At 48.7% G+C, this 24583-nt stretch overlaps 2 protein-coding genes and 1 pseudogene across 2 annotated transcripts; 1 reads left to right on the top strand and 2 right to left on the bottom strand.

The window, feature by feature from the left end:
- Window positions 1–1153: 1153 nt before the first annotated feature.
- On the bottom strand, window positions 1154–19088 carry Lix1l (limb and CNS expressed 1 like). The gene is made up of 6 exons (XM_038311757.1): window positions 18797–19088; window positions 10707–10870; window positions 6183–6323; window positions 3602–3697; window positions 2834–2911; window positions 1154–1527 (listed from the first exon to the last, which is right to left on the bottom strand). The coding sequence occupies exons 1-6, from the start codon at window positions 19086–19088 to the stop codon at window positions 1285–1287; spliced, it is 1014 nt and encodes a 337-aa protein (XP_038167685.1). The 3' UTR covers window positions 1154–1284.
- LOC119801124 lies at window positions 13974–15558 on the top strand (annotated as a pseudogene).
- A 2385-nt stretch (window positions 19089–21473) lies between the features above and the next one.
- On the bottom strand, window positions 21474–22961 carry Ankrd34a (ankyrin repeat domain 34A). The gene has a single exon (XM_038312117.1). The coding sequence runs from the start codon at window positions 22959–22961 to the stop codon at window positions 21474–21476; it is 1488 nt and encodes a 495-aa protein (XP_038168045.1).
- Between the last annotated feature and the right edge of the window lie 1622 nt (window positions 22962–24583).

Raw genomic sequence — 24583 nt, 5'->3', positions numbered from 1 at the left:
TGGTACTCCATTGTAATCCCAGCAAAGGAGAGGTGGGTGCAGGAGGCTTGGGAGTTCAAGGTCATTCTCAGCTGCTAGGAGAGTTTGAGGCTAGCCTGGGCTACATAAACAAAATGAAATGGGAAGAGGAAGCGTGTGCCTGTGTGTGTGGCCTTACCACATATGATGGGCAGAGAGAAGAGGCACAGAATGGTAAAGGTAAGCAGCCGAAACCCTAGGCTCCTCTTACAGCAGAAAGCGCTCAGCTGGAAGGTAGCCAGAAGAGTTTAGGGACTGGTGGTGTCTGTCCCCACCCTCCATTTGAACTGGGTTTAGAATTCTCTTGTTCTTGAGCAGTTTCTCAGGAGTGACTTCAAAATAAAAGCCAAGCCAGGCATGGTGACACATGCCCATGACCTCAGCAGAAATACTACCACACGTATGAAGCTCTCCTAGTCTACAGAAGGAGTTCCAGGCCAGCCAGGGCTACTTACTTAGTAAGATGTCTCACAAAACACAAAGAAGCGGATCACCTGTTCCTTCTGGATAAGGTAGGGAAGCCCCAAATGAAGGAGGCAAGGAAGGAGGAAAGAGCAGGAGGGGAGCGTCAGAAGGTCCACGTCAAGCCAAAGCACCGACACTCACCCCGTTTCAGTGTGGAGAAAGCAAACATGGGTGAGGTTGGAAGAAGAGGGGTTTGAGACAGGGTCTTACACCCTGGAGCCCACGCTGACCTGTAACTGTGTAGTCCAGGCTAGCCTCCTTCACAGACTGCCGAGTGCAGAGGTGATGGCTACGAGTCAACACACTCACATCTGATTGCTTTGTTTTTGTTTTTGGCTTTTTGAGACAGGGTTTCTCTGTGTAGCCTTGGCTGTTCTGGAACTTGTTCTATAGACCAGGCTGGCCTCAAACTCACAGAGATCCACCTCTCTCTGCCTCCCGAGTGCTGCCATTAAAGGTGTGTGCCACCACCTGGCGGGGTGGCTGCTTTTTAAGAAAAAGAGACATGGACACTTAGTCAAGTGTCCCGTGCTACAGGAATGACTCTTATACTTCATCTGAAGGTGCAGGAGCCAACAAAGCTCTCACACGGAACAGTGATACTCCAAAGGTAACTACATCCCCAAACAGGAAGTTAGAAAAGGGATCTCAGCAAATAGGAATCCAGGTGTAGAGTTTATACATATATATCTATATTTAAAAGTATAAAATTGAGAAAGTATATACAGAAATCGTCCTACGTCTTAGAAAGGAGACATATTAAAAAAAGGGCCTGACGAGCGTGGCAATGAGGGCAGGTGCTTAGCAGCTGGAGGAATGCATATTGCCCAACTGCCCAGCAGCTAGCATGAGGATGTCTTTCTTCTCCTTGTGGAAGCGCAGCTCCTTGCCCGCCAGCCGGGCTTCATCCAGCTCCCGCTCAGTGGAGGCCAGCTCTCTAGACAGTGCCCCGGGCACACTCTGCTCCCTGTTCACCCAGTCCAAAGCCATCTGGTGGCGAATATCATCATCCAGGGCCCGGTGCGAATAATGAGCCAACACCTCCTGGTCAGGGAGAGGAATGCAGAGGTCACTGAGAAGGTAAAAATCATCATATAGCGCAGGACCCCAATAGACAGGCACATGTCCTATACTATAGCACAGGGACCCCAATAGACAGGCACATGTCCTACATATTATAGCACAGGACCCCAATGTACTATAGCACAGGACCCCAATAGACAGACACATGTCCTGCACATTATAGCACAGGACCCCAATAGACAGGCACATGTCCTACACATTATAGCGCAGAACCCCAATAGACAGACACATGTCCTACACATTATAGCATAGTCTGAACTGGAGTTAGCACATGGCCTACAAAGATTTATTTCCCTTATGTTATAAGAGTTTAAGTAAAGCAGAAGTGGGGGAGCTTGGATGTACGCACAGATGAGGGAGGCGCAGGGGCTCTGCCATGGGGAGCACACCTTCAGTGCCTCAGCAGCATGCAGAAGGTATCTGACTTAGGTGGGACATGTGGTCATCTTTTAAAAACAACAAAATCTCCTAAATGTGTGAAAACCTCAGCACACTGTCTCAGGTCACCATGAACACTTGCTCAAGGGAATGCAGGAATGCCCATAACTTGCCAAAATTATTTTACAAATGCAATGTTATTTCATTTCTTGTGCTCCAGCCAGCTCCTTGTTACAGAAGGAACTGAAAGCTCCACGAGACACTGAAGGCTGATCTGTGATTTAATGTGATAGACTTGTCCTTTCTGGTTCTTAGTGAGAAGGACACCAGAATGGGACAGATTTGGAGCTGTCCGCCCATCTTGGAGGGAAGCCATGGTGAGGCAGACTAGTTCATGTCATGGAGGCTAGGAAACAGAGGCCAAGGAGGCTGTTTGTTTTGTTTTGAGACAGGGTCTCACAATGTAGCATGAGCTACCATGGAACTTGCTAGAATTCAGAGATCTGCCTGCCTCTTCCTCCTAAGTGCTGGGATTAAAGGTGTGAGCTACCAAACCCAGTTCAGTCAAAGAGTTTCCTAAGGGAAACTTTATGTGGGGAAGTAAGGTAAAAGGGCCACAATGACATTCAGACAGCAAAGAATACCAGACAGGCTGGGTGCCTTCAGGAGGCAGAGGCAGGTGGATCTGTGAGTTTGAGGCCAGCCTGGTCTACAGAGTGAGGTCCAGGACAGCCAGGGCTGCACGAGAAACCCTGTCTCGACAAACTAAAATGATGAAAGAATGCAAGAGCAAAGAGGACGCTGAAATAGGGCCTAAAGCAGCGACGGCCTGGCAGCCATTTAAAGCCCGAAGCAGCTCTTCCACCCTTTTCCCTCAGCTGACTCCTACCTGTCGAGAGCACTGTCTTTCCCTCATGGCCTTGAGGCTGCCATTCCAGTGCAGCAGCTGAAAAACTGTCATGAGCTCCTGAGGAAAGAAGATGGGAAATACTAGCGTGATGGCTAATTCTGGTTGTTGACTTGCTCCCTGGATTAACTAAACCCCAAGCTGCTGGTGCACTGTGAGGGACTTTTCTTGATGGGATCATTTGAAGTGGGAACAAACACAACACACACCTCCCTTAAATCCGGGCCACACAGCTAAGACATCCAATCTCTACTGACAACTCTTAGATTACTGGAGACAGACTTTGTTGGAAAAGTCAGACCACAGCCTATAAGTCACTCTAATAAATTGTGTGTGTGTGTGTGTGTGTGTGTGTGTGTGTGTGTGAGAGAGAGAGAGAGAGAGAGAGAGAGAGAGAGAGAGAGAGAGAGAGAGAGAGAGAGAGAGAGGAGCTCATGAGCTCATTCTTTCTGTCCTGGTTCTCCAGATAATCCTGGCTGATACAGTCAGGATAGTGATTTTAAGTTAGACTGCATCAGAATCAAATGGGATAAAATGTATTTTTTGGAAGCATCTAATATCTAATCACCAACTCTGGTGTGCCCTTGGGGGAAGAAAGGTAATTGTACTTTGAAAATCTAACCACCTTCTCTCCATCTGTGCCCCTCTCCCCACCCCAGAACAATAAGGTAGAGATGAGTAGGTGACATTGAACTTGCTGTGTCAGGCTGACCTCTGTGATTAGAGCCAGGAAAGGAGGTGGGGCAGTACCTGGAACTCCAGCATTGACTTGCCCTTATTAGATTCCAGCATGAATCGGAAAGCACCAATCCCTGTATTTGGGTTGTCAGCTTCCTCTCTGTTACCCTGGTAACAGGAATGAAAAAGACAAGTAGGGTTTCAGCCAGAATTACCACTTAGACCAGCATTATCCAATAGAAGTTAGTAACATTTTTATGCATGTGTGTATGCGCTCATGTATGTTCACATGTGTGTGCATGTGCACGTGCGTATGTGTACTCATCTGGATTTACTCCCGAGGAGCACTGACCCCCTCCTCTTGAGACAGATTAGCCAAGAGCCCTAGGGATACCCCGCTTGGGCTGCACATGTGAGCCACCACACTAGCACTTCAAGTGGGCTTTGGGGATCAAACTAAGGACCTCCTGCCAGCAAGGCAAATGCTTTTATCTGCTGACCCACTCCCCAGCCCTTCGTGAGCCACAGTTAATTTTTTAAAAACGAATTTTGAAAAGATGGTGTGTGTGTCTGTGGTGTGTACAAATGCCAACAGAGGCCAGAAGAAGGGGGCAGCAGATCCCCCTGGAAGTGGGGTTCCCTGCAGCCTGCCTGATACAGGGAACTGAGCTTGGGTCCTCTGAGAAAGCAAGTGCTCTTAACTGCTGAGCCATTTTTTAAGCCTCCATGTTTGATTTTGAATTTTCCAGTGGCTACATTGAAATAAAAAATAGCTTAAGAGTCTATTCTGTGGCGCATCAGTGTGGAGGCCAGAGATTGACTGGGTCTCTTCCCCTCTCTGTCCCTCCATTTAATTTACAGTAAACTGAGCTCTATGATTGGGTTCAGTGAATGACCATTGAGTTCTAGGGATCTGCCCGTCTCCACTCACAGAGATTTTTTGTTTTTTGTTTTAAATTTATTCTTTGTTACTTTCACATCATGCCTCTCAATCCCGCCCATTTCCCTCCCCACCCCAAAATAAAACAAAATAAAATTTTTGAGAAGGGGGGAAGAAAGGAAGAAGAGGGAATTTTTGTTATGGAAGCTGCAATGTGAAAACGGTGAGTCACGCAGTAAACCCGTTATCCATAGTTTTAGAGGCAGGCGATCAAGGCCCCCGGTCCCTGCTGCGCCACTGATGCTGGACCCTCACTGGGACTCTACCTGGACATCCTGTTGCTGCCCTCCCTGTGTCCTGGAGATCCTGCAGCTCTGGGCCCACAGGGCTGACACACCCCTCACCCCGACCATATCCAGCACAGATGAGGTGGATGTTGGGGGGCGCCAACACATAACCCTGGTTCTGGGCCTGCATAGTTGCAGGGTTGGTCTGCCCGCCAGCTTTCCCGTCTTTGCCACCAGGGTGGGCTCTCTAGCATTGCCTTGGCTAGTACACCCCTTGTAGGGAAGAGCAAGGGGCAGGGCCGGTTCTCCCTAACCTGCATCTTCAGGGCCCAGTGTACTGCGCTGCCCTGGAGGAGCAGGGGCCACTCTCCGAGTGTTGCAGCTGATAAGGGGCAGGGACAGCGCTCCCACTCTTTATTTTTTGGTTTTTCAAGATAGTTTCTCAGTGTAGCCCTGGCTGTCCTGGAACTCCCTCTGTAGACCAGGCTGGCCTCAAACTCACAAAGCTCTGCTGTCTCTGCCTCCCATGTGCTAGGATTAAAGGTGTGCCCACCACTGCCTGGCCATCAACACCTACTGATAGAAGGGGAGGGCATCTCTCCCCGCCGGTGTTGCAGAGCTACCCGTCTTAAAGGAACAGGAACTGATATTTTAAACCAAACTTAGAAGAAGTAAAATTGAAGCATGAAACTATTTCATTATTTTAATAGCTCTAAAATTCCATCAATTGGGATCAGTGAAACCAGTAAGAGGGCTCAGCACTTAAGGATACTTCCCTCCACGCCTGGAAACCAAGTTTGATACCAGACTCCTCGCGGCTGAAGGAGAAAACCACAATGGCCTCCCAGAAGTTGTCCTCTGACCTCTACAGATGTGCCATGGCATGCATATAAACATGCTAAAGATTTCATTATTATTTTTGTTTGTTTGAGATAGGTTCTCTCTATGGCCCTGGCTATTCTGGACTCACATACATCATATTTGCCTCTGGAGTGTTAGGACTAAAGGTCTGTATCACCATGACTATCATAATTTAAAATTTTTTAATATAATTTTAATCCCACAAATCTTGAATTAAAAGTATCTAGATACTGTCTGAAAAATGGCTCAGAGGTTAAAAGCACTGGCTGCTCTTCCAGAGGTCCTGAGTTCAATTCCCACTCACATGGTGGCTCACAACCATCTGTAATGAGATCTGGCCTGCAGGCATACATGCAGGCTAAATACTGTATACATAATAATAAATATGTATACATAATACATAATACATAATAAAAATGTATACATAATAAATAAGTCTTTAAAAAGTAGATACCAAAGAAACACAAAGACAAATCATTAAAAGACAGACATGGAACACACAACACACACAAAAGTCAATGGAATAAACAGAATAGAAAAGCAGACAGAGGAAAGAACAAAAACGCATGGGTTCCCCAACTCTCCCATCCCCTGCTCTCCCTCCTCCCATTTCCAAGTTATTTACATTGAAAGACGCCAGGGCCTCTGAGACACTCTTCTCAATAAACTCATCAGTGATTCTTCGGGATGGATGCTCATTAAACACGGAGTTCATCAGCGCAATCTTCGCAGCACTTCGCCGGGCCTCAGCTTTTGTGGGGCAAAACTGGGTTGGGGGAGAAAGAATGAGAGCACTAAGAGAGAGGAAGAGCAGCAGGAAGGGCGCCACTGAGGAGGAGACATTTGGACACCACAGAGGAATCAGTGGTGTTCATCACACTTTCCAGAGCGTTGCTGTGAAATGGCTGGGGCGTTTGAAAACATAACTGACTCAACATCCTGAAGTCATTAAAGAACTGGAGACAACTGGCTCATACCGAATTGAATGCAGGGCGAGGAAGGCTGCTGAAGTCAGCATATAACCAGAAGACACGAAAATGCTTCTATTTAAACTGTCAACAGAACTAACTACTCAAAAAAAAAAAAAAAAAAAGCCGGCTCCTGGCCCGCTTTTTTGGGTGATGGTGCCATGACCGTTAGAGGCACCCATCTGGGACTCTCGCTCTTCACTCTTAGTGGTAAGCAGGCAGCTCACAGAAGCTACCTCAACAGGGTCTAAGTCTGAAGATGTCTTTCCCCACAGTAGGTGCAGGGACAGGCAGCTAAGGGAAGGAAGGCTGGCTGAGGAAAGCAGGGGAAGCAGCAGAAACTTGTTTTAAACTGCAACCAACATGATATCAGGGCAAATAAAATTTTCAGAAGTCTTATATCTTCCCAATGTCAGATCCCCACCACCACACTGGTCTGGGATAATCTCCCCCCCCATCACACTGCTCTGGGAGAATCACTCCCCCCCCCCATCACACTGCTCTGGGATAATTAGTCTTTTTATCAGGTGCCACAGAAGCCTCTGGACCCTCCACCATTCATGATTAACAGGAGCAGTGTGGCTTTTTTGCTTTTTGAGACAAGGTCTCTGTTCTGGAACTCACTGTGTAGATCAGGTTAGCCCTAAACACAGATCCCTCTGCCTCCCAAGTGCTAGGGTTAAGACATGTGCCACCACATTGGCTTGATGTTTCAGCTTTCTAAAGGACAGTGGGAGATGTTGGTAACTTAGCTACTGCTATTGGTCACTCCTAATTTCCTTTAGTGGACAGTTCCCTCTGAGACAGCATATGGAGCTTGATATGTTCACACTAAGGCTTTCTGTTTCTTCGGTTTCCCTATCTCTACTTTATTACCAGCTCCTTAAGCACTTTATCCCATAATACTACTTCTGTAAAAGTCAGCCATGAAGAGACCCAGCAGGGAGACTTTCACCTGCCAAGGCGGATTTAAATAACAAGCTAAAAGGGGCCAGGGACAGATAATTTCACTCCCAGAAAATAACAAATCAAAGTACAATAATGGTTCCTTTATGAGCATCATAAAATTCAAACTGCCCTTCACACTATGAGGAGGTGAGAAGGAGGAACCATACTGTTCTTAGCAAAAGTCTGAGGCTCCAGCATGGAGCACCAGAGATGGGATTCCTAGAGCAAGCTGGCTAGAGAGGCTAGCCACGCTGGCAAACTCTGGGTTTGAGAGACTGCCTTGGTGAGTAAGGTGGAAGAATGAGGATGTCTCCCCACATCGACCTAGGGCGCCACGTGTACACATAAATGTGTACGTGCGCCCACTGTGTGCACACCACACACATGAAGATGAAAAACTAAACGTAAACATTAGTCATCCTGGGCTTTTATTTATCCGAAATGGCTCAAGTGCTGAGTCAGAAAGCTTCCAAACCAGGCGTACTAATGCATGCCAGGACTACAGAGACCCTGTCTAAGAAAAACAAACTAAATAAATAATAAAAACAAGGTTTCCTTTGGACCTTCTGTGTGAGGCAAGAACTGCGAGCTTATCTACGTATGCTAAGGTCTGAGTGGGTGGCAGGGTTTTCATACTCAACAAGAAAGAGGACAGTTTGCAAGGCCCCGGGTTCAATCTTATGTGTACGCACACAGATATACATATTTACAGAGCCAGAAAAAGAAAACCAACCCAGACAAAGCCCACAACCCTTGAAGAGACAATCAGTATGATACATTATAAGTCATATGATGGGGAAGCCCGAGGGCTGTTGTGATCTGGCTGCACCCAGATGGCTTGGCCACCTTCACTGGCTTGGCCACCTTCACTCCCCCTGACGACAGCTGAACTTCCTTGTACCCAGTATTTGACAAGGATGTTTATGTTCCTTCTGGTGTGTGGTGTTTTGTAGACGTGTTCTTCCGTACACAATGCCCTGACCTTGACCTCAGGTTCTGGCTGCATGGCTAGGGCCAGCTGCCTAAAGATGTAAAAGGCTCTAGCTCGGGGCAAAATAAAGGTTGTTTTTCCTGCAGCATTGAAGCCTCCAAGCCTCCCTGTCTGAATCCTGGCACACACACACCCCTGCCAGTCTTGGCATCCAAGCTGTGCTGACTACAGAAAACAGCAAAGGTTCCAACCTTATCTAAAGGTGATGCAGTCACATGAAAACTAATCAAAGGTGTCTATTATCCTCTTTAAATTCCTATCCAGAGCCAGGCGGTGGTGCAGGTTTTTAATCCCAGCACTCGGGAAGCAGAGGCAGGTGGATCTCTGTGAGTTCATAGACCAGCCTGGTTTACAGGACTGAGTTCCAGGACAGACTCCAAAGCCACAGCGAAACCCTGTCTCAAAAAACCAAAAAAGAAAAAAAAAATCCCATCCAGACTCTTAAGTTGACATTTGGAAAACTGCCTTCCTGTCTGAATTGTTTTTGTTTTTGGAGACAGGGTTTCTCTGTGTAACAGCCCTGGGTGTCCTGGAACTCACTTTGTAGACCAGACTGGCCTACTCACAGAGATCTACCTGCCTCTGCCTCCCAAGTGCTGGGATTAAAGGCGTGAGCCACCACTGCCCAGCTGAAAAATCAATTCTTGATGATTATATTCATAGAAATCTACATTTATTTTTAAAGTTTTTATAATTTGTTTTGTTATTTTTACTGTGTGTGTGTGTGTGTGTGTGTGAGGGGGGGGCATGTGCTGTGGGAACGCCTTCAGCCATAGCCTATAAGATATCGGCCCACTCTGGGCGTGGCCACATGTACTATATGTACAGATGTAAAAAACGTGTGCAGCCCCTCGGCTGCTGGATTCGGTTCCTGTCCCTGCTTGTGTACAGGACTGCTGATCTGTGAGTCTACCCCTAAATAATACTCCACTCTGAGTTAGTGTAGGACTTTATTATTATCGACAACAGGAGTGAGTGCCTGTAAGGCCAGACGAGAGTATCAGGTCCCTGGAGCTGTCCGATGTGAGTGCTGGGATCTGAACATGGTCCTCTGAAAGAGCAGCAGGTGCTCATGGTGGCTAAACCATCTCTTCTGCCTCCTGCTTCTCACTGGCCTATAAAGTAGCTGTCCTCTCACCACTGTGGGTCTTCCGTGTCTGTGCAGCGGTGGGAAAATTTTAGGACAATGCAACCCGGGGATAAGGCTGTAGTTCATGTGAAGAGGTTTTGCCTAGTATGTAGGAGGCCCTGGAATCAGTCCCCAAGAACTGCACAAATAGGGCATGATAGTGCAATGCCAATAATCCCTGCACTTCCGAGATGGAGGCAGAAGGATCAGCAGTTCAACATGACTGTCCCTAACTCCGTAGTTTGAGGACAGGCTGGGATACATGAAATACTTGCTTTAAAAAAAGGTGAAGGGTGGGGGGCTGGGGAGACCTCTTCCACAGGTCCTGAGCTCAATTCCCAGCAACCACACCGTGGCTCACAACCATCTGTAATGAGATTTGGCGCCCTCTTCTGGATGCAAGCAAACATGCAGACAGAACACTGTACATAATAAATAAATAAATCTTAAAAAGAATAAAAGGAAGGAAGAGGGACTAGACAAAAATGACTGCGTAGTTAAGAGCACTTCTTGCTCTTCCAGAGGACCTGAGTTCAGGTTTACAGCCACCTGTAATAGCGGGGATCTGCTACCATCTTCAGGTTTCAGGGGTTCCTGCATTCACGCATCCCCCTCCCCCCCGACACCGACACATACATACACATATAATTAAAAATAAAATCAGAGCAGTGGTTGGGAGCACTGGCTGCTCTTCCAGCGGACTCGGGCTTGATTCCCAGCACCCACATGGTAGCTCACAACCATCTGGGCTTCCAGTTCCTGAGTATCTGGGCACTCCACATATGTGCCGCACAGACATACAAGCTAACAAAACACCCATACACAGTTTAAAAAGAAGGAATGGCAGGAAGTTGGAGTGCAGTCGTTGAAGTCAGATTAACGCAAAGGTTAGGCGCGGGGAGTCCGACACAGTAAAAAGGGCACAATCATAACTGCTCAAGTTTGAGATGGGTTTGAGATTTTGCAGGCTGAAAGAAAGTGTGCTCTGTGGTCTCATGAGCCTCGGGTGCTTGCCGGGAGGATTTGCCCAGAGTTGGCGGCTCAACCACGTGACTTCGGGGAGAGACAATAAAATCCTTATTAGGGGTACACACTTGGCCTTGCCGCTCTTACCTGGAAACTCCCAAAACAGCTTCCCCCAGGCAGAGTGACGTAGCAGACGTAGGGAGGGCTGTTGGAAGGGACCATCTCGTACACCACCAGAGCCCCGTTCTTCAAGTCGGCACCCCGGGACTGCTTCATCTGCCAGAATTCCTGAAGGGCTTCCACCACATTCACTGCAAGAGGAGAAGCACCTAGCTCAGCCCTGAGTTACAATGTTTTTTTTTTGTTTTTGTTTTTGTTTTTGTTTTTTTTTTTGGTTTTTCGAGACAGGGTTTCCCTGTAGTTTCTAGAGCCTGTCCTGGAACTAGCTCTTGTAGACCAGGCTGGCCTCGAACTCAGAGAGATCCGCCTGCCTCTGCCTCCCGAGTGCTGGGATTAAAGGCGTGCGCCACCACCGCCCGGCTTCTGAGTTACAATGTTTAATTTGAAAATTGTTTTGTGGGGCTGACAAGATGGCTCGGCCATTTAGAGCACTAAGATTTTAGATTTATTTTCTTTTATGTGAATGTTTTTGCCTGAATGTATGCCTGAGCACATGTTTGAGGTACCCATGGGGGTCAGAAGCATACATCCCCTGGAGTTGGAACTTTGGATGGTTGAAAGCCACCATGTGTGTGCTGAGACCCAAGTCCAGACCTGCTGAGCCATTTCTTCAGCCTCTTAGTTTTTGAGAAACAGTCTTGCTTTGTAACCCAAGCCGGCCCAGAGCTTGAGATATTTCAGTTTTGGGCTCCTAAATTCCAGAATTACAGGCATAGCCAACCTAGCCCACAGTGTTCTTTTAAAGCTTTAGACAACACTGCCATTCAAGGAAATAAGACACTGAAGTTATGCTTCAAGTGAACAAACCCATGATCAGTTTCTTTTTATCCTAGAACATGCAAGAGATTCATTGGAGAAGTAGGCAAAGGAAGGGACAGCTTCCAGAGCACATGAAGGTCTGACGTGTGGAAGGAAAGAGGCTTAGTCAGATTTGAGAAGCTCAGGCTGCAATGCAGTTCCAAAAACGGTTTGGCCAAGTCAAGAAATCTTTATGTCAAAGAAATTCCATATCTCATCCCGTGTGGCTACATTAACATCCCTGCTGTGTTCTGTCATCAACTGGGACAGCCACAGGAGTCTTGGCCTGTGTGCAACCGTGGTGATGGACCGAAGCCGTGAGCCAGTTCTGCTTCTGAAGAGGGATCTCACCCAGTCATTTTCATTAAACAAAACTTAGTCTTTAAGGAGGGAAAGAATAGCGCACAACCTTGGCCAGCAAGATGACCAAAACCAAGTGGCCAATAAGTCAGCTCTTAACTGCTTTGCAAACTAAAAGAGAGAGCCCATGGGCAGCCAGCTTGGAACGCAGAATAAGGCCTTTTGTCATATCCTATCTGTCACTGACTTGAGTACAGGGTTAGTTTTTTTTTTAAATGATTATTCAAGTAAATGGGGAGCTAATTCCATAATACTGAGTGAGAAATGAGACGCATTTTTTGTTTGTTTGTTTTAGTTGTGTTCAGCATTTGAAAATGTTCATTGGGTGATGGTGTGAGTGGGGGAAACTGGAGCTGGAGTAGCTCAGCTAGGCTTCAGGAAGTGCCAACAGCTTACTCCAGGGCTCAACGCCTGTTAGAGCTCAGCATGAACCTACATAGCCTATGGCTAAAGTTCATTCCAGCTTGGGAAACCTAAATCAAGATCCAACCATGTTTGAGCTTCACAGGGGCTCGAGTTCCCTGAAACTCACAAAAGATCTAGGTGTGTGCACTTTGTGTGTGTTTGGACCTGTGTGAGTGAGGAGCCCATAGGTTTTGTTTTTGTTTTGTTGTTGTTATTGTAGTTGGTTGCTTGTTTTGTTTCTTTTTTTTCAGACGTTTCTCTGTGTGTAGTAGCCCTGGCTGGTCTCAAACTCAAGAGATCCACCTGCCTCTGTCTCCTGAGTGCTGGGACTACAGGCGTGTGCTACTATTGCACAGCAAATTTGCTCTTGTTTTGTTTTTTAATCAGATTTTCAGTGAGGAATCATAGACACAATGGCTTCTATAAGATATTTGAAGATGTGCTCAACAGAATATATATTTGACAGATGCAATGCTTTGTGGAAGTTGGTGACAGATGCTGGGTTGAGCTAAAGACCAAAGTGGTGAAGAATGTTTAAGTCCTTATACTGTGGTGGGCAGACACAAAGGGGATGTTTAAAGTTTTTACCTCTAGGAAATAAAGCAATAGATGACTGTCTAAATGAAATGTTAGTAGCTAGACAGTGGTGGCGCACGCCTTTAATCCCAGCACTCGGGAGGCAGAGGCAGATGGATGTCTGTGAGTTTGAGGCCAGCCTGGTCTACAGTATGAGTTCGAGGACAGGCTCCAAAGCTACAGAGAAACCCTGTCTCAAAAAAACAATAAATAAATAAATAAATAAATAAATAAATAAATAAATAAATGGAAGGAAGAAGGAAGGAAGGAAGGAAGGAAGGAAGGAAGGAAGGAAGAAAGGCTAGTGACAAATCCTATCCACAGGGAAAAAGACACTAAAATAACACATGGGGTAGACTTGTACCTCAGTTGTTAAGAATATATACTTAGCACCCTTGAAGCCTTGGTGCAAGTTCCAGCTCCATTCTCTCCTTCCCTTAGCTCCCCAAGGACACCATGAAACTACAGAATATTTGAAATCATAAGAATAAAAAGAGGGACTGGAAAGATAGCTCAGGAGTTACAGGCACTTGCTGAACAACCAAGAGAACTGAAATCAGATCCCAGAACCCACAGAACAAGCCAGGTGTCTCCCAAATACCTGTAGCCTCAGCTCTGATGGATCCAGTTTCATCTGTGGCCTCCTCATGAGTTGAAGTATGCACACACCTGCACATAGACCAGACCGACCAACAGACAGACAGACAGACAGACAGACAGACAGACACACACACACACACACCTTATAAACTAGATCTAAAACAGGGAATAAATCCGGGGACTGAGGATGTAGTTCAGTAGTAGAGTGCTGGCCCACCATGCACAAAACTCCAGCTCTGGGTTTACTTCCCAAGCGCTGTGGAGGATGAGGGGAGTAACACAGGAATAACAGTAACAATAAAAGAATAATTAAGGGCCAGAGGAGGCAGCACACAGCTCTAATCCCAGCTCTGAGAAGGCTGAGCCGAAAGGATTCCAAGTTTGAGGTCAGCCAGGATTACTTGAGACCCTTCCTCACAAAACAAAACAAGCAAAACTCCAAACAAACACAGAGGTTTAAAAAAAAAAAGAATAGCTTTTTTTTTTTGCGGCATCATGGCTGCTCTCCAGCCTCTGGAGAAGCCCAAGATCGTCAAAAAGAGGACCAAGAAGTTCATCCAGCACCAGTCAGACCCATATGTCAAGATTAAAGGAAACTGATGGAAACCCAGAGGTATTGACAACAGGGTGCGGAGAAGATTCAAGGGCCAGATCCTGATGCCCAACACTGGTTATGGGAGCAACAAGAAAACCAAGCACATGCTGCCTAGCGGCTTCCGGAAGTTTCTGGTCCACAGCGTCAAGGAGCTGGAGGAGCTGCTGATGGGCACAAGTCTTACTGTGCTGAGATTGCTCACAATGTTTCCTCCAGGAACAGAAAAGCCATCGTAGAAAGAGCTGCACAGCCGGCGATCAGAGCCACCAGTCCCAACGCCAGGCTGCGCAGCAAAGAGAATGAGCAGACGGCTTGCGTGCATGTTTTATCTATGTTTAAATAAAACCACAAAAACTGCAAAAAAAGAATAAAGACAATATTGTGGTAAGGATGAAGGAGTTAAAAGATAATAAATAGGTCATGGCATTGAAAGGTAAGAAGTTTTCCCTATTCATACAGGTTTGTAAGAATAAGCTGCAGAGATTCATTGAAAATATTATGGAAAATAGGAAAGCTGCTTAACAATATTTTATCTATAATTTCCTTTTCTTTTTAGAAGACCATACCTAACCTACAGTGCACAGAAGTTCTGGAAAGACAGCATTGTGAGGCAGCAGTGACTTTAGTAAGGACATAGTATGACAGAGACATAGTAAAGCCAAATAGTGCATCCCGCCAAGATGTGTTTAATCCCTGGAACCTGTGGCTATCACCTCACACGAAAAAGACTTTGCCAGTGTGTTTAAGGAATCTGACTCCTGGAAATCATCCTAGATTATATTGGTGGTGCGGGGAGGCAGAGGCAAGTGGATCACTATGAGTTCAAGGATAGCCTGATCTGCATTACGACTTCCAGGCCGGCTCGAGCTACACAGGTAAGATCCAGTCTCCAAAACCAAAAATAAACAGCAACAAAACTGTTAGGGGTGCTCAGGATTGACAAAGCACAGAAGAGGAGAAGGCACAGAGGCATGCAAAGCCATGTGGTCATGATCAGGGCTCAGGAATGTCACTGCCACCAGAAGCTGGAGAAGGCAAGGGACACTAGATTTTCTGGCATCATCTTGCTAACACCCACTTGACCCAATGATACTGATGCTGACATCTGGCCTGCAGAAGAACACACACTGTAGAAGAACACACACTCTTTTGTTTTAGTTTTTTGAAACAAGAGCTCACATAGCTCAAGTTGGCCTTAAACTCCCCATATAGCCAGGGATGGCCATTAATTTCCATTTTTATTTCTGCCTCCATCTCCCAAGTAAGATTATAGATGTGCACCACCACACACACTTCATTTCTGTTGTTTATTTCATTACTGCTGTTTTAAGCAGCAGAATTTGTGTTGCTTTGTTATTATAGCCAGAAGAAATTAACAGGGGTGCTGATTCAATATTTCCAAAAATTGTAAATGTGCATACCAGTTTAGCTCCAGTGACATTTTTAGAAAAAGAATCTGTGTGTGATTCTGATGACAAAGAGTAGCTAAGGAGAAAATATCACACAGAATTTATTTATTATTGGGCTGGAGAGATGGTTCACTGGTTTAAAGCACTTACTACTCTTCCAGAGGACCCGGGTTCAATTCCCAGCACCCACAATGTGGTTCAAAACTATCTGTAAGTCCAGTTCCTAGGGACTCAACATGCCCTTCTGGTCTCTGTGGGCACCAGGCATGAACATGAAACACAGACATGCATGCAGGTAAAACACCTACATACATTAAAAAAAAACCTTTAAATCGAGACAAATACTATAATATCCATTTTTTAAAAAAATATACAATTTAAGGAACAGATTGGAAGTTACAGAAGCAGGATTAAGAAATAATAATTCATTTGTCTCCAGACAAGCCCTCTTTCTATTGTACTGTCTGCTTTATTGCGGCATTAACCCTTCCACATTCTGATGACTGAGCTCTATCAAGACAGACTGAATATGTGCCATGTTCACCACTGCATCTGGCAAGCAGTCATTGTTTGTTAAATGAGTAAGTGGAACAGAGAAGGCATAAAAAGAGTAAGCAATATCACCAAGATCACGCAGCCACTGTATGACAGGGTCATGTCCCCAATCCAAATTCTATACACTGTGAGATCCAATAGCAAGCCAGGCATGATGGCACATGCTTGTAGTCTCAGGGAAGGAAAGTTGAGGCAGGGGACTCACCATGATCTCGAAAGCCTGAACTACACAGTGAGTTCCATGACAACCTGGGCTATATACCAAGACCTGTCTCAAAACCCAAATCAAACCAAAACAAAGTAGCCAGCACAATAGTGTGTGTGACTTTTGAGCAGGTACGGGTAGGGGAATGGGGAGTGGGAAAGATGGTGGAAATAACAGAAGAAGGAAGTGTTTGTGTGTTTATGTGTATGTGCACATGTGTGCATGCACGCACACATGTGTGTGTCTAGACGCTGAGATCCAACACTGGGGGATGTAAATCTAAGAAGACAGCAGTGGAAATGGTGAGGAACTTGGAGCCCTCGGGAAGAAGATGACGTGGGAGGTATTGCCAGATGAAAGAGCGATCTGGACAGCGACCAAAGTAAATCATATTCAGGGCAGCAGAACCATCCCCTGACTATCATGCCATCAGTCACAAGGGTATATGGGTCCATGCCAATGGAAGCTTTGCCTATTAATTGAAGCAGAATAAGTGGTTCCATGTGGTGAAGGACTTGGAGCCAAATCAGCAGAGAGCCAAATTCTTCTGCAGCACTAGCTGGACACCCAGAGAAGACTGTGGTGGGAGGTAGGGAGACTGAAGGAGAGGCTCACCACAGAATCTGAATCCGACTGACTTCTCTTTGTCCATGCAAGCCCTTTGTTCCCTCATCCTTTCTAAGGAAACTAAAACGGTTTTCCAGGCACCCAGTTTAGACGCCAAACCAGAGACTCTTCAGGGCAGAGAAGCACAGGCGAGAAAAGAGGGGACATTTCTCTATAATGGTCACCAAATGCCTGGACAGTTCCAAGAGGAGCTCTTCAGAACTAGGGTAACTGCTGGCTACAACTACAGCCCGAGGCAGGATGTTTCCTTCGGAACTGACGTAAAAGAATATTGCTGAAGGCAGTTCTATGGCATGGCCTCGTTAAACCCAGGAAGCTCTTTGGGAAGTAACTATGGTGGCTCACGAGTTTCAGAAATACACCCTCTCGTATCCCCAGCGCTTTACAGAGTCCTGGCCATGGCTGGAGTTCAAAGTGGCTCGAGAGTTCAGGGGAATGAATAGGAAGGGAACCACCAGGCATGCGGCATCATTGATCTGGACATCTGTTTCCATTGAAATCTTTGCTTTTTATAAAGATACAAGTACTTAAGAGTAGGAGAAAATGACACATGTAGAAAAATTTAAGCCAACAATCATATTAAGTGCCCTTTATGTTGTCGGTTGCAGAATCGTAATTAATCCATAACATAACCCTTGAAGAAACTGTTGGTCGGTGAGGTTAGGAGTCCCTTCCCCCAAAGACAGCACTGCAAGTGACAGGTCTCCAAAGCCTGTTCCTGCTGTTTCCACTACAGCTTCCTCAAGAAAGAAGGGGAAAGGGAGGGAGGGAGGGACAGCAGCCAGAGCTAGAGGAGGAGGAAAAGAAGGCCGTGCAACTTTTCTCCTATTAAAATAGAAAGGATCCAGTTGCTTTCAGTCCAAGGAGGTCCCGATCAAGCAAACAGAAGTAATGTGTTTGAAATTCCAGACTTAAACTGAGTCACACACCCTTCGCTGGGTGTTTCTTGTCCCTTCAACTCTGAATTTGGAACCAGAATTCTGACAGGAAATTGGTTAACAGTGCTTAAACAAAAACAACAAAGAAAATCCTCACATCCCTCTTCCCAGAAATTAGGCATCTTTAAGCTGGAGGTTTCTTAGCAAAACAGGGTTGCTGCCTGGCTCGTTTCCACAGAATTTAGCACTGAGAGAGCCAAGGCCTGAGATTTATCCTCAATTCTTGGGCAGGGGCCAGGAACACAGAGCCAGACAGACAGAGGCCTGAGTTGTGAGGCTCCAAACTGAAAGACACTTAAGAGAGGCACCGAGTCACAGGAAACTGGCATGGCCTCAATGATGTGGGTCCAGATTCAAAGAAAAGATTCATGGGAGTGACTTTTGAAAGGACTACCCCATTCTCCAGCAGATCCGAAGTCGCGATGGAAATCTCCTGGGGTAGGGTGGGGTGGGGAGGATATGTACGTGAAGAATTACAAAGTCGGGGTTAAGGAGCCCGAGTACAGGAATTGCCGAAATCGGAGAGGAATGAAGGACTGGGTAGGATGAGAAGTGCCCGGGGTCTGAGATAAAGGACAGGATTCCACACAATAGGGGCCGGTTCTCAATGGGAGAAGGCCGTTAAAACCTTAACCCTACAGGAGTTCTGCTGCTGACAGAAAAAGTTGAAAAGAAAAGAGGGTAACGTCTGAAAAAAGGAAGGAGTCCGATTCTCTCTCTCTCTCTCTCTCTCTCTCTCTCTCTCTCTCTCTCTCTCTCTCTCTCTCTCTCTCTCTCTCTCTCTCTCTCTCTCTCTCTCTCTCTCTCTCTCTCTCTCTCTCTCTCGTGTGTGTGTGTGTCTCGTCTGTGTGTCTGTGTCCAGAAGGAAACTCCCCAAAAGGAAATGCATGCATGCGAGGGCTGGACGCCAAGCGGAGCCACCGGGAGGACAGGGGAGCCAGCCTTCTGCCTAGAGTGTGTCCCGCAGGAGGCCAGGCCCCCATACTCACCTCGGCCATAGCCCTGCGTGTGCTTGGCGAAGCTCCTCACCACCGCCTCCACGGCCTCGCGCAGCACGGCAGGGCTCCCAGAAGCGCCGGGGGGCAGGGGCAGCCCGGGGGCCCCAGCCAGGAGCAACGGCGGCGGGGGCGGGGCGGGGGGCGGCGGGGCGGGCGGCGGGCCCGCGGGGGGTGTGGCGGCGCTAGTCGGGGCCCCGGTCACCCCCGGCCGCAGCGCTCGCAGAGTGCCTCTCCCGCCGACACCTACGCCGGGCTGCAGCCGCTGTGCTCGCATCGTCTCCATCCCGGCCGACAGCGGAGCTGGACCCCGCAGCTTGCCAGCCTGGCGAGCTAACGGTCCCTGCTACCCCAGTGAGCAAGAGCCGAGGGACTGAGGGCGGTGCCGGGAGCCAGCTGTCAGTCAAGAGCAGGCGGGGACGAGCTAGATGCTATGCCAATCACTGGTGGAGAGGGAGGGAAGGGGCGGGCCCCTGCGCCACCTTAGGCAAATGATTGAGGAAGGCGGAGGCTGCGGGAGCCAATTGCAAAGAGAAAAGGCGATACAGTGTAAGAGGTAGAGCTTCGGAGCATCTTTGGGAATCCTGTGGTAAACGCTAGAAATCCGGCCAGACCCCTGGGGCGGGGCTTGAAGGAAAAATAGGCCTGGATGCAACGCTGAGTAGACGTGTAACTGGAAAGGGTTCTTAGAGCTCATTTGTCTGGTCACACCACTTTCTAGATGAAGATGCAGTTCAAAGAAGGGATGTGACTCTAAGTTCATATACAATTGGTAGTGAAGCTAAAATGGAGTATGTTGCCGACTTTTAGGAGAACATGCTATGTGGTATACTTCAGTGCACTGTCTTATTTAATAACTGCAAGCATAAACCGAGTTTTTAATGAACAAGGAAAGTGATGCTCAGGAAGGTTAGATATTCTGCCCCAAATCAAATAGCTAGATGGTTAGTGTGGTTCGGACCTAAGTGTACTGACCCAGGTGTTTTCATCTCTTCACTATGCAACATTTAGGGATGGTTTTCTGACTTCAGCTACTCACTAAGGGAGTGAGAGAAAGTAGAGTGTGTTCATCACTGTACCAAAAGAAAGAGCTAGAATACATGCAGAAACCTATCAAACTGAGAAAGTCAGGACATAGATCAGAGAGGGTAACTTTGTTCATAGACCTCCTCAAGCTGAGTTCCAACTTTTGTCCCCACACAGACACCCATGCGCTCACACTATAACACGCTTTTGCTGATTGACTATCATTCCTTTTTTTTTCCCCCTTGGGTGAAGTTACTAGCCCTACCCTCTCTCCTAGGGTGGCTCAGAGATTAAACATGGAGGTGAAAACGGACGAGGCACACTAGGTGAAATGAAATCAAACCCCGTGTTTATAAAAAAACAAAAGCAAGCTGGGCAGTGGTGGCGCACGCCTTTAATCCCAGCACTCGGGAGGCAGAGGCAGGCGGATCTCTGTGAGTTCGAGACCAGCCTGGTCTACAAGAGCTAGCTCCAGGACAGGCTCTAAAGCTGCAGAGAAACCCTGTCTCGAAAAACAAACAAAAAAAAAACAAACAAAAAAAAGCAAAACAAAAAAGTCAAGAAGTAGGAAGTCATATCTGCTTATGGTGGGGGTGGTGGGATCTCTGTAAGAATAAATCATTAAAGGCCAGGCATGGGGAGGCTAGAGGGAAGGCCTGTCACATGCCTTAAAACCTTTACTTGCCTTTTCTTCAACCATATTTGGTCAGATGGGCTCCTGGAAAGCAGATAGCTATAACCTCCAGATACCATCCCCGGCAGTTGTGGCTGTTAGCATCTCCCCCATCCCTCTCCTCTTCCCCCAACCCCATCCCTTCAGGCGGTAGTGACAGAACAGAGACTTCGGAACACATTTATTTGACATGTCAAGTGGCAAGGGGGGCTGGCTTAGGCTTACTCCCCACTTCTACCTGTAAGGGTGTTCATAAGCTCAGACACACAGAAGATCAGCTTCGAGCCCATGACCCAACCCCGGAGTAAACAAGACAATCTGTAGTGTATGTTTGGGGGTAGGGTGGGATGCAGGGTGGGAATAAAAAGCAGCAAGTTGAGAGCATGAAAGGCAGCAACAGAACCGAGACTGGGCACTGTTGCGGGAACCCTAAGAAAAGTGAAGACATCCTGAAAAGCAGATGGAAGCCGGGTGTGAGCAAGGAGCCAGGCATGGAGAAGCAAGACCTGCAGAATGGGGAGAGAGATTCATGAAGAGAAAGCAGAGTATGCGAAAGTACGATAGGCCACGTTTCAGGGCATACATAGAAAGCAAGGGATTGCTTTTCCAGGAGAGCAAAGATACAGGAGACCATCCTTAAGTGGGGGCTCCCTGCTGCTTCTGAACAGATGCCAGTGAGTCTGGGACCCTAGCACATGTGGTCCTCTGTTGGTGTGCTGTGCCTCTGGGCACCCAAGTAATCCCGTGTGCGTGTGAAATGACCAGTACACGAATGTGTGGTTCTATACGCCCAGTAAACACAGTATTTATCCTTCCTCGCTAGTGAGTGTACTGTGCTTGTGGACACATGCTTACCCATGTGTGCGTGCACAGTGCCGTGAGCACATGCAAGAGATCCCGTGTCCGAGGTATCAGCTGGTTCTCCCGCCATCAGGGCCTGACCCTCCCCCTTCTTGGTGGCTGTCACTTCTCTCAGCGCCCTGGTTCCCCTGGCCCGCCTAGACTCTGGAAACCCCCTAGCAGGCGAATCTGCTCAGTCTGCATTGAGTGGCGTCTCACCAACTTGCGCTTGGTCCTGGGAGACCCTGGTGCCCCAGAATGAGGAGGGGCAGGCAGTGAGGGTGCCCGACCTCCGGCTTGGGGGCGAATGTCGGGGATGGGAGGGTGGGGGCTGACGTTGAGAGGAGGCAAGAAACCAGGTCGCGTTTGCGAGATGTGGTCCAGGAGCAGGGTCCCGGAACCCCTGCGTTCCAGCAGCCCGGGACTCCGCCTCCGTCCGCTCAGCGGGGATACAGCCCCGGGCAGACTCTCTTGGGACTGGCGCGGAGAAGAAACTGAGCCCGCTGGAGGGAGGGTCAGCGGAGAGGCGCTGTATCGCCGGCGCTCCAGGGATAAGCGGCTGCACTCGGGTGAGTCAGGGCAAAAATGTCCAGGGGTATCGAGCTCCACGGACTCCATGCGGCTCAGTTTTTGCCTTAGCCCTGCAGGAAGACCAGACTCTTGAGCCTCGGGCGCTGTGTTTCGGCGCGAGAGAGGACCCCCGCCTGTCACTTTCTCCGCCCATGGGGGCGGGTCCTCCGGGCCTTCGGTGCTGTGACGCCGGGAAAGACGCGGTCTACCGGTTAGGGTCAGGCCGTTAAATTCAGCGGCCAGGCGCTCCATCCCCGGTCTCCCTTCGGCAGGAGGGACCGGTTGAGGAGGAGCCACAAGGCCCCAGGGCTCAGAGTTGAGCCTTTTGAGTGGTTTTGGAGGATGTCGAGGCGGCTTGGGGAGAGGCTCGGAAGGGGAAGGGTCATCAGGGGGCTTAGGAACAGGAAATTCAAATACGTCTCTTTTCTCCTCTTCTTCCTGGGCGCGAGGGGATAACGAGCTCCGTCCTCCTCCTGCAGTCTGCAGCTGGACTTCAGAAGGCGACGTGCACACCCCTGGACTAGGAGGAGCGGGTGCAGGATCCTCTACCCCCGGGGACGGTGGGGAATTGAGATACTGCCTGGTCTTCTTGGTGCCCGAGGGCGAGGTATCCGTGGTTATGATGATGACCTCCGTGCCCTTGGCCTTGCAGGCGTCCAGCAGCGTGGCAAGGGTCTCACGGTCCCCGCGGTCCAGGGCGTGGACAAGCGCAGAAGCGCCAGCGTGATCTCGGACTGAGGGGTCTGCGCCATGGGCAAGGAGCAAAGAGGCCACTGCGGCTCCCCCACCCCCGGCGCAAGCGTGCATGAGCGCGGTGCGTCCTAAACGGTCTGCGATGTTGGGGTCCGCGCCTTGCTCCAGGAGGTAGCGTACCATGCGCGCCTTGTTCTGAGGGTCGTCGTAGCGGGCCCTGCAGGCCGCCATTAGCGCAGTTTCCCCCTGGGCATCACCCTCATTCACGTAGGCTCCTCCCTCCAGAAGCAAACGGGCCAAGCGAAGCTTACCCTGACCCACCGCCCGAAGAAGAGCGTGGCCCTCGGTGTGCAGCATAGCTGCGGCTCGGGCGAAAGCACCGATGGAGCCGGGAATGGGACCTGCCGAAGATGGCTAGGAGTGTGGGGGTGGTGGTTGGGAGAGGCCTGAGGTCTTGGTGGTAAAGCCTAGCCCTGTAAAAAAGAGGATAGAAAGAGCTTGTTGATAGGTACGGCAGGGAAACTGAGGCACTGATGAAGATGCCTGGTGTATGACTGGGAGTGATTGATATGATCTCCAATGCAGTCCTTACTCTTGACTCCTGCCTTTGAGCCCCCTCCCCCACAGCGCATGCCAGAGGAGGTGGGAAGGGTGCATCCGCACTGAAGGATGAGGGCTCGTGCAAATACGTACATGCACGCGCAGAGATATTCGCGCCCCCCCATTCGCACCCCACGGCTTATCAGACCTTTCCAACATCCCCCTTTTCTTATCCACACTTGGAATCCCCCTCTCTAGGATACTGAACGCCACCCACCCACACACATGCACCCGTACAGTCATACACATATTTCTATTCCTAACCTCTTTTAGATTGCCACATCCCCAAAAATTGAGTGGGGGGAAGGAAGCAGCTTGCAATTGGGACCTAAAGGGGTGGAGGAAGAATTAGGGATTCTTTTGCCCCTGTTATGTTCCCCGTTGCTCCTTGTTCTTCCCCCTCCCAGGCTGTACCCCCAAATAGATACCTGAATGTCCGCATAATCTTTGCCTGGCCAGGATTGAGGCCCGGGCCATGGGGACCTCCGGGGTGGAGGAGCCGGGTACCTGGGGGCCCACATGGCGTGGGGGGGGCACCCGGATTCCCTTGGTGTCAGTATCTGCGCCCCAGCACTGGATCCTGGTCCCTCCTCCCGGTGCGCCCCGGGCACAGCGCCGGCTCCGGAGGAGAGAAGAGGGGGGGTGGGGGGCGGAGCTCTGCTGTGCTATTTATAGCCCAGTCTCTGCGGGTGGGGGCGTCCGGCACCAAGCCGCTCCCCACCCCCATGCGCACACACATAAGCCAAAAAAGAAAAAAGAAAAAAAACCCAGTGCCTCCAATCTTGACTTCCCTTTCTTAACCCACCTCCCCCAGCCCCAACAAACCTAAGCGCTCCTTAGGAGACTCTCCTGCGACCCATTCAGGAAGCATTCCGATTCTGATTCTTCGTTGAGCTTCAGCAGATCTCCATGAGCTCCAGTATGCCAGACCTGACTGCCACACACGGCATATGGCACTGTGCAGAGGGCTGGAGGGAGGCGGATGGGATCTGCAACGGCGTCCATACAGATCAGAAAGAGGCAGGAGATGTGGCTCCCTTCCCGTAGTTTAAGTATCAGGGAGAGTATAGCCTCTGGAATCAGACAGCAGTATATCCCCGCTGCACCTCTCTCAAACATCACCACAGAGACACTTAGATCTCAGTTTCCGTGGGTCCCTTAGGAATGTGAGGAAAGTAGCTAGCTAGCTTTCCCAGGGCATTTTTTAGGGCAAGGGGGCACTCTCAGAGTTCTTTCCCCCTGTATTTTAAGGGGTGTCTATAGGAGAGAGGAAAAGGGCAGAGCAATGGCCGAACCATGTTACACGGGCGCCCTCATTATAGCTCTACTCCACTAGACTCATTTTTCCATCTCTCTTGAAGGTCCCTGCCTGAATCACT

This window comes from Arvicola amphibius, chromosome 14 (genome assembly GCF_903992535.2).
Source record: "Arvicola amphibius chromosome 14, mArvAmp1.2, whole genome shotgun sequence".
In the NCBI taxonomy this organism is placed as follows: Eukaryota; Metazoa; Chordata; class Mammalia; order Rodentia; family Cricetidae; genus Arvicola; species Arvicola amphibius.
Note: the sequence above shows the minus strand (reverse complement) of the source record. Positions and strands in the feature narration are given on the sequence as shown.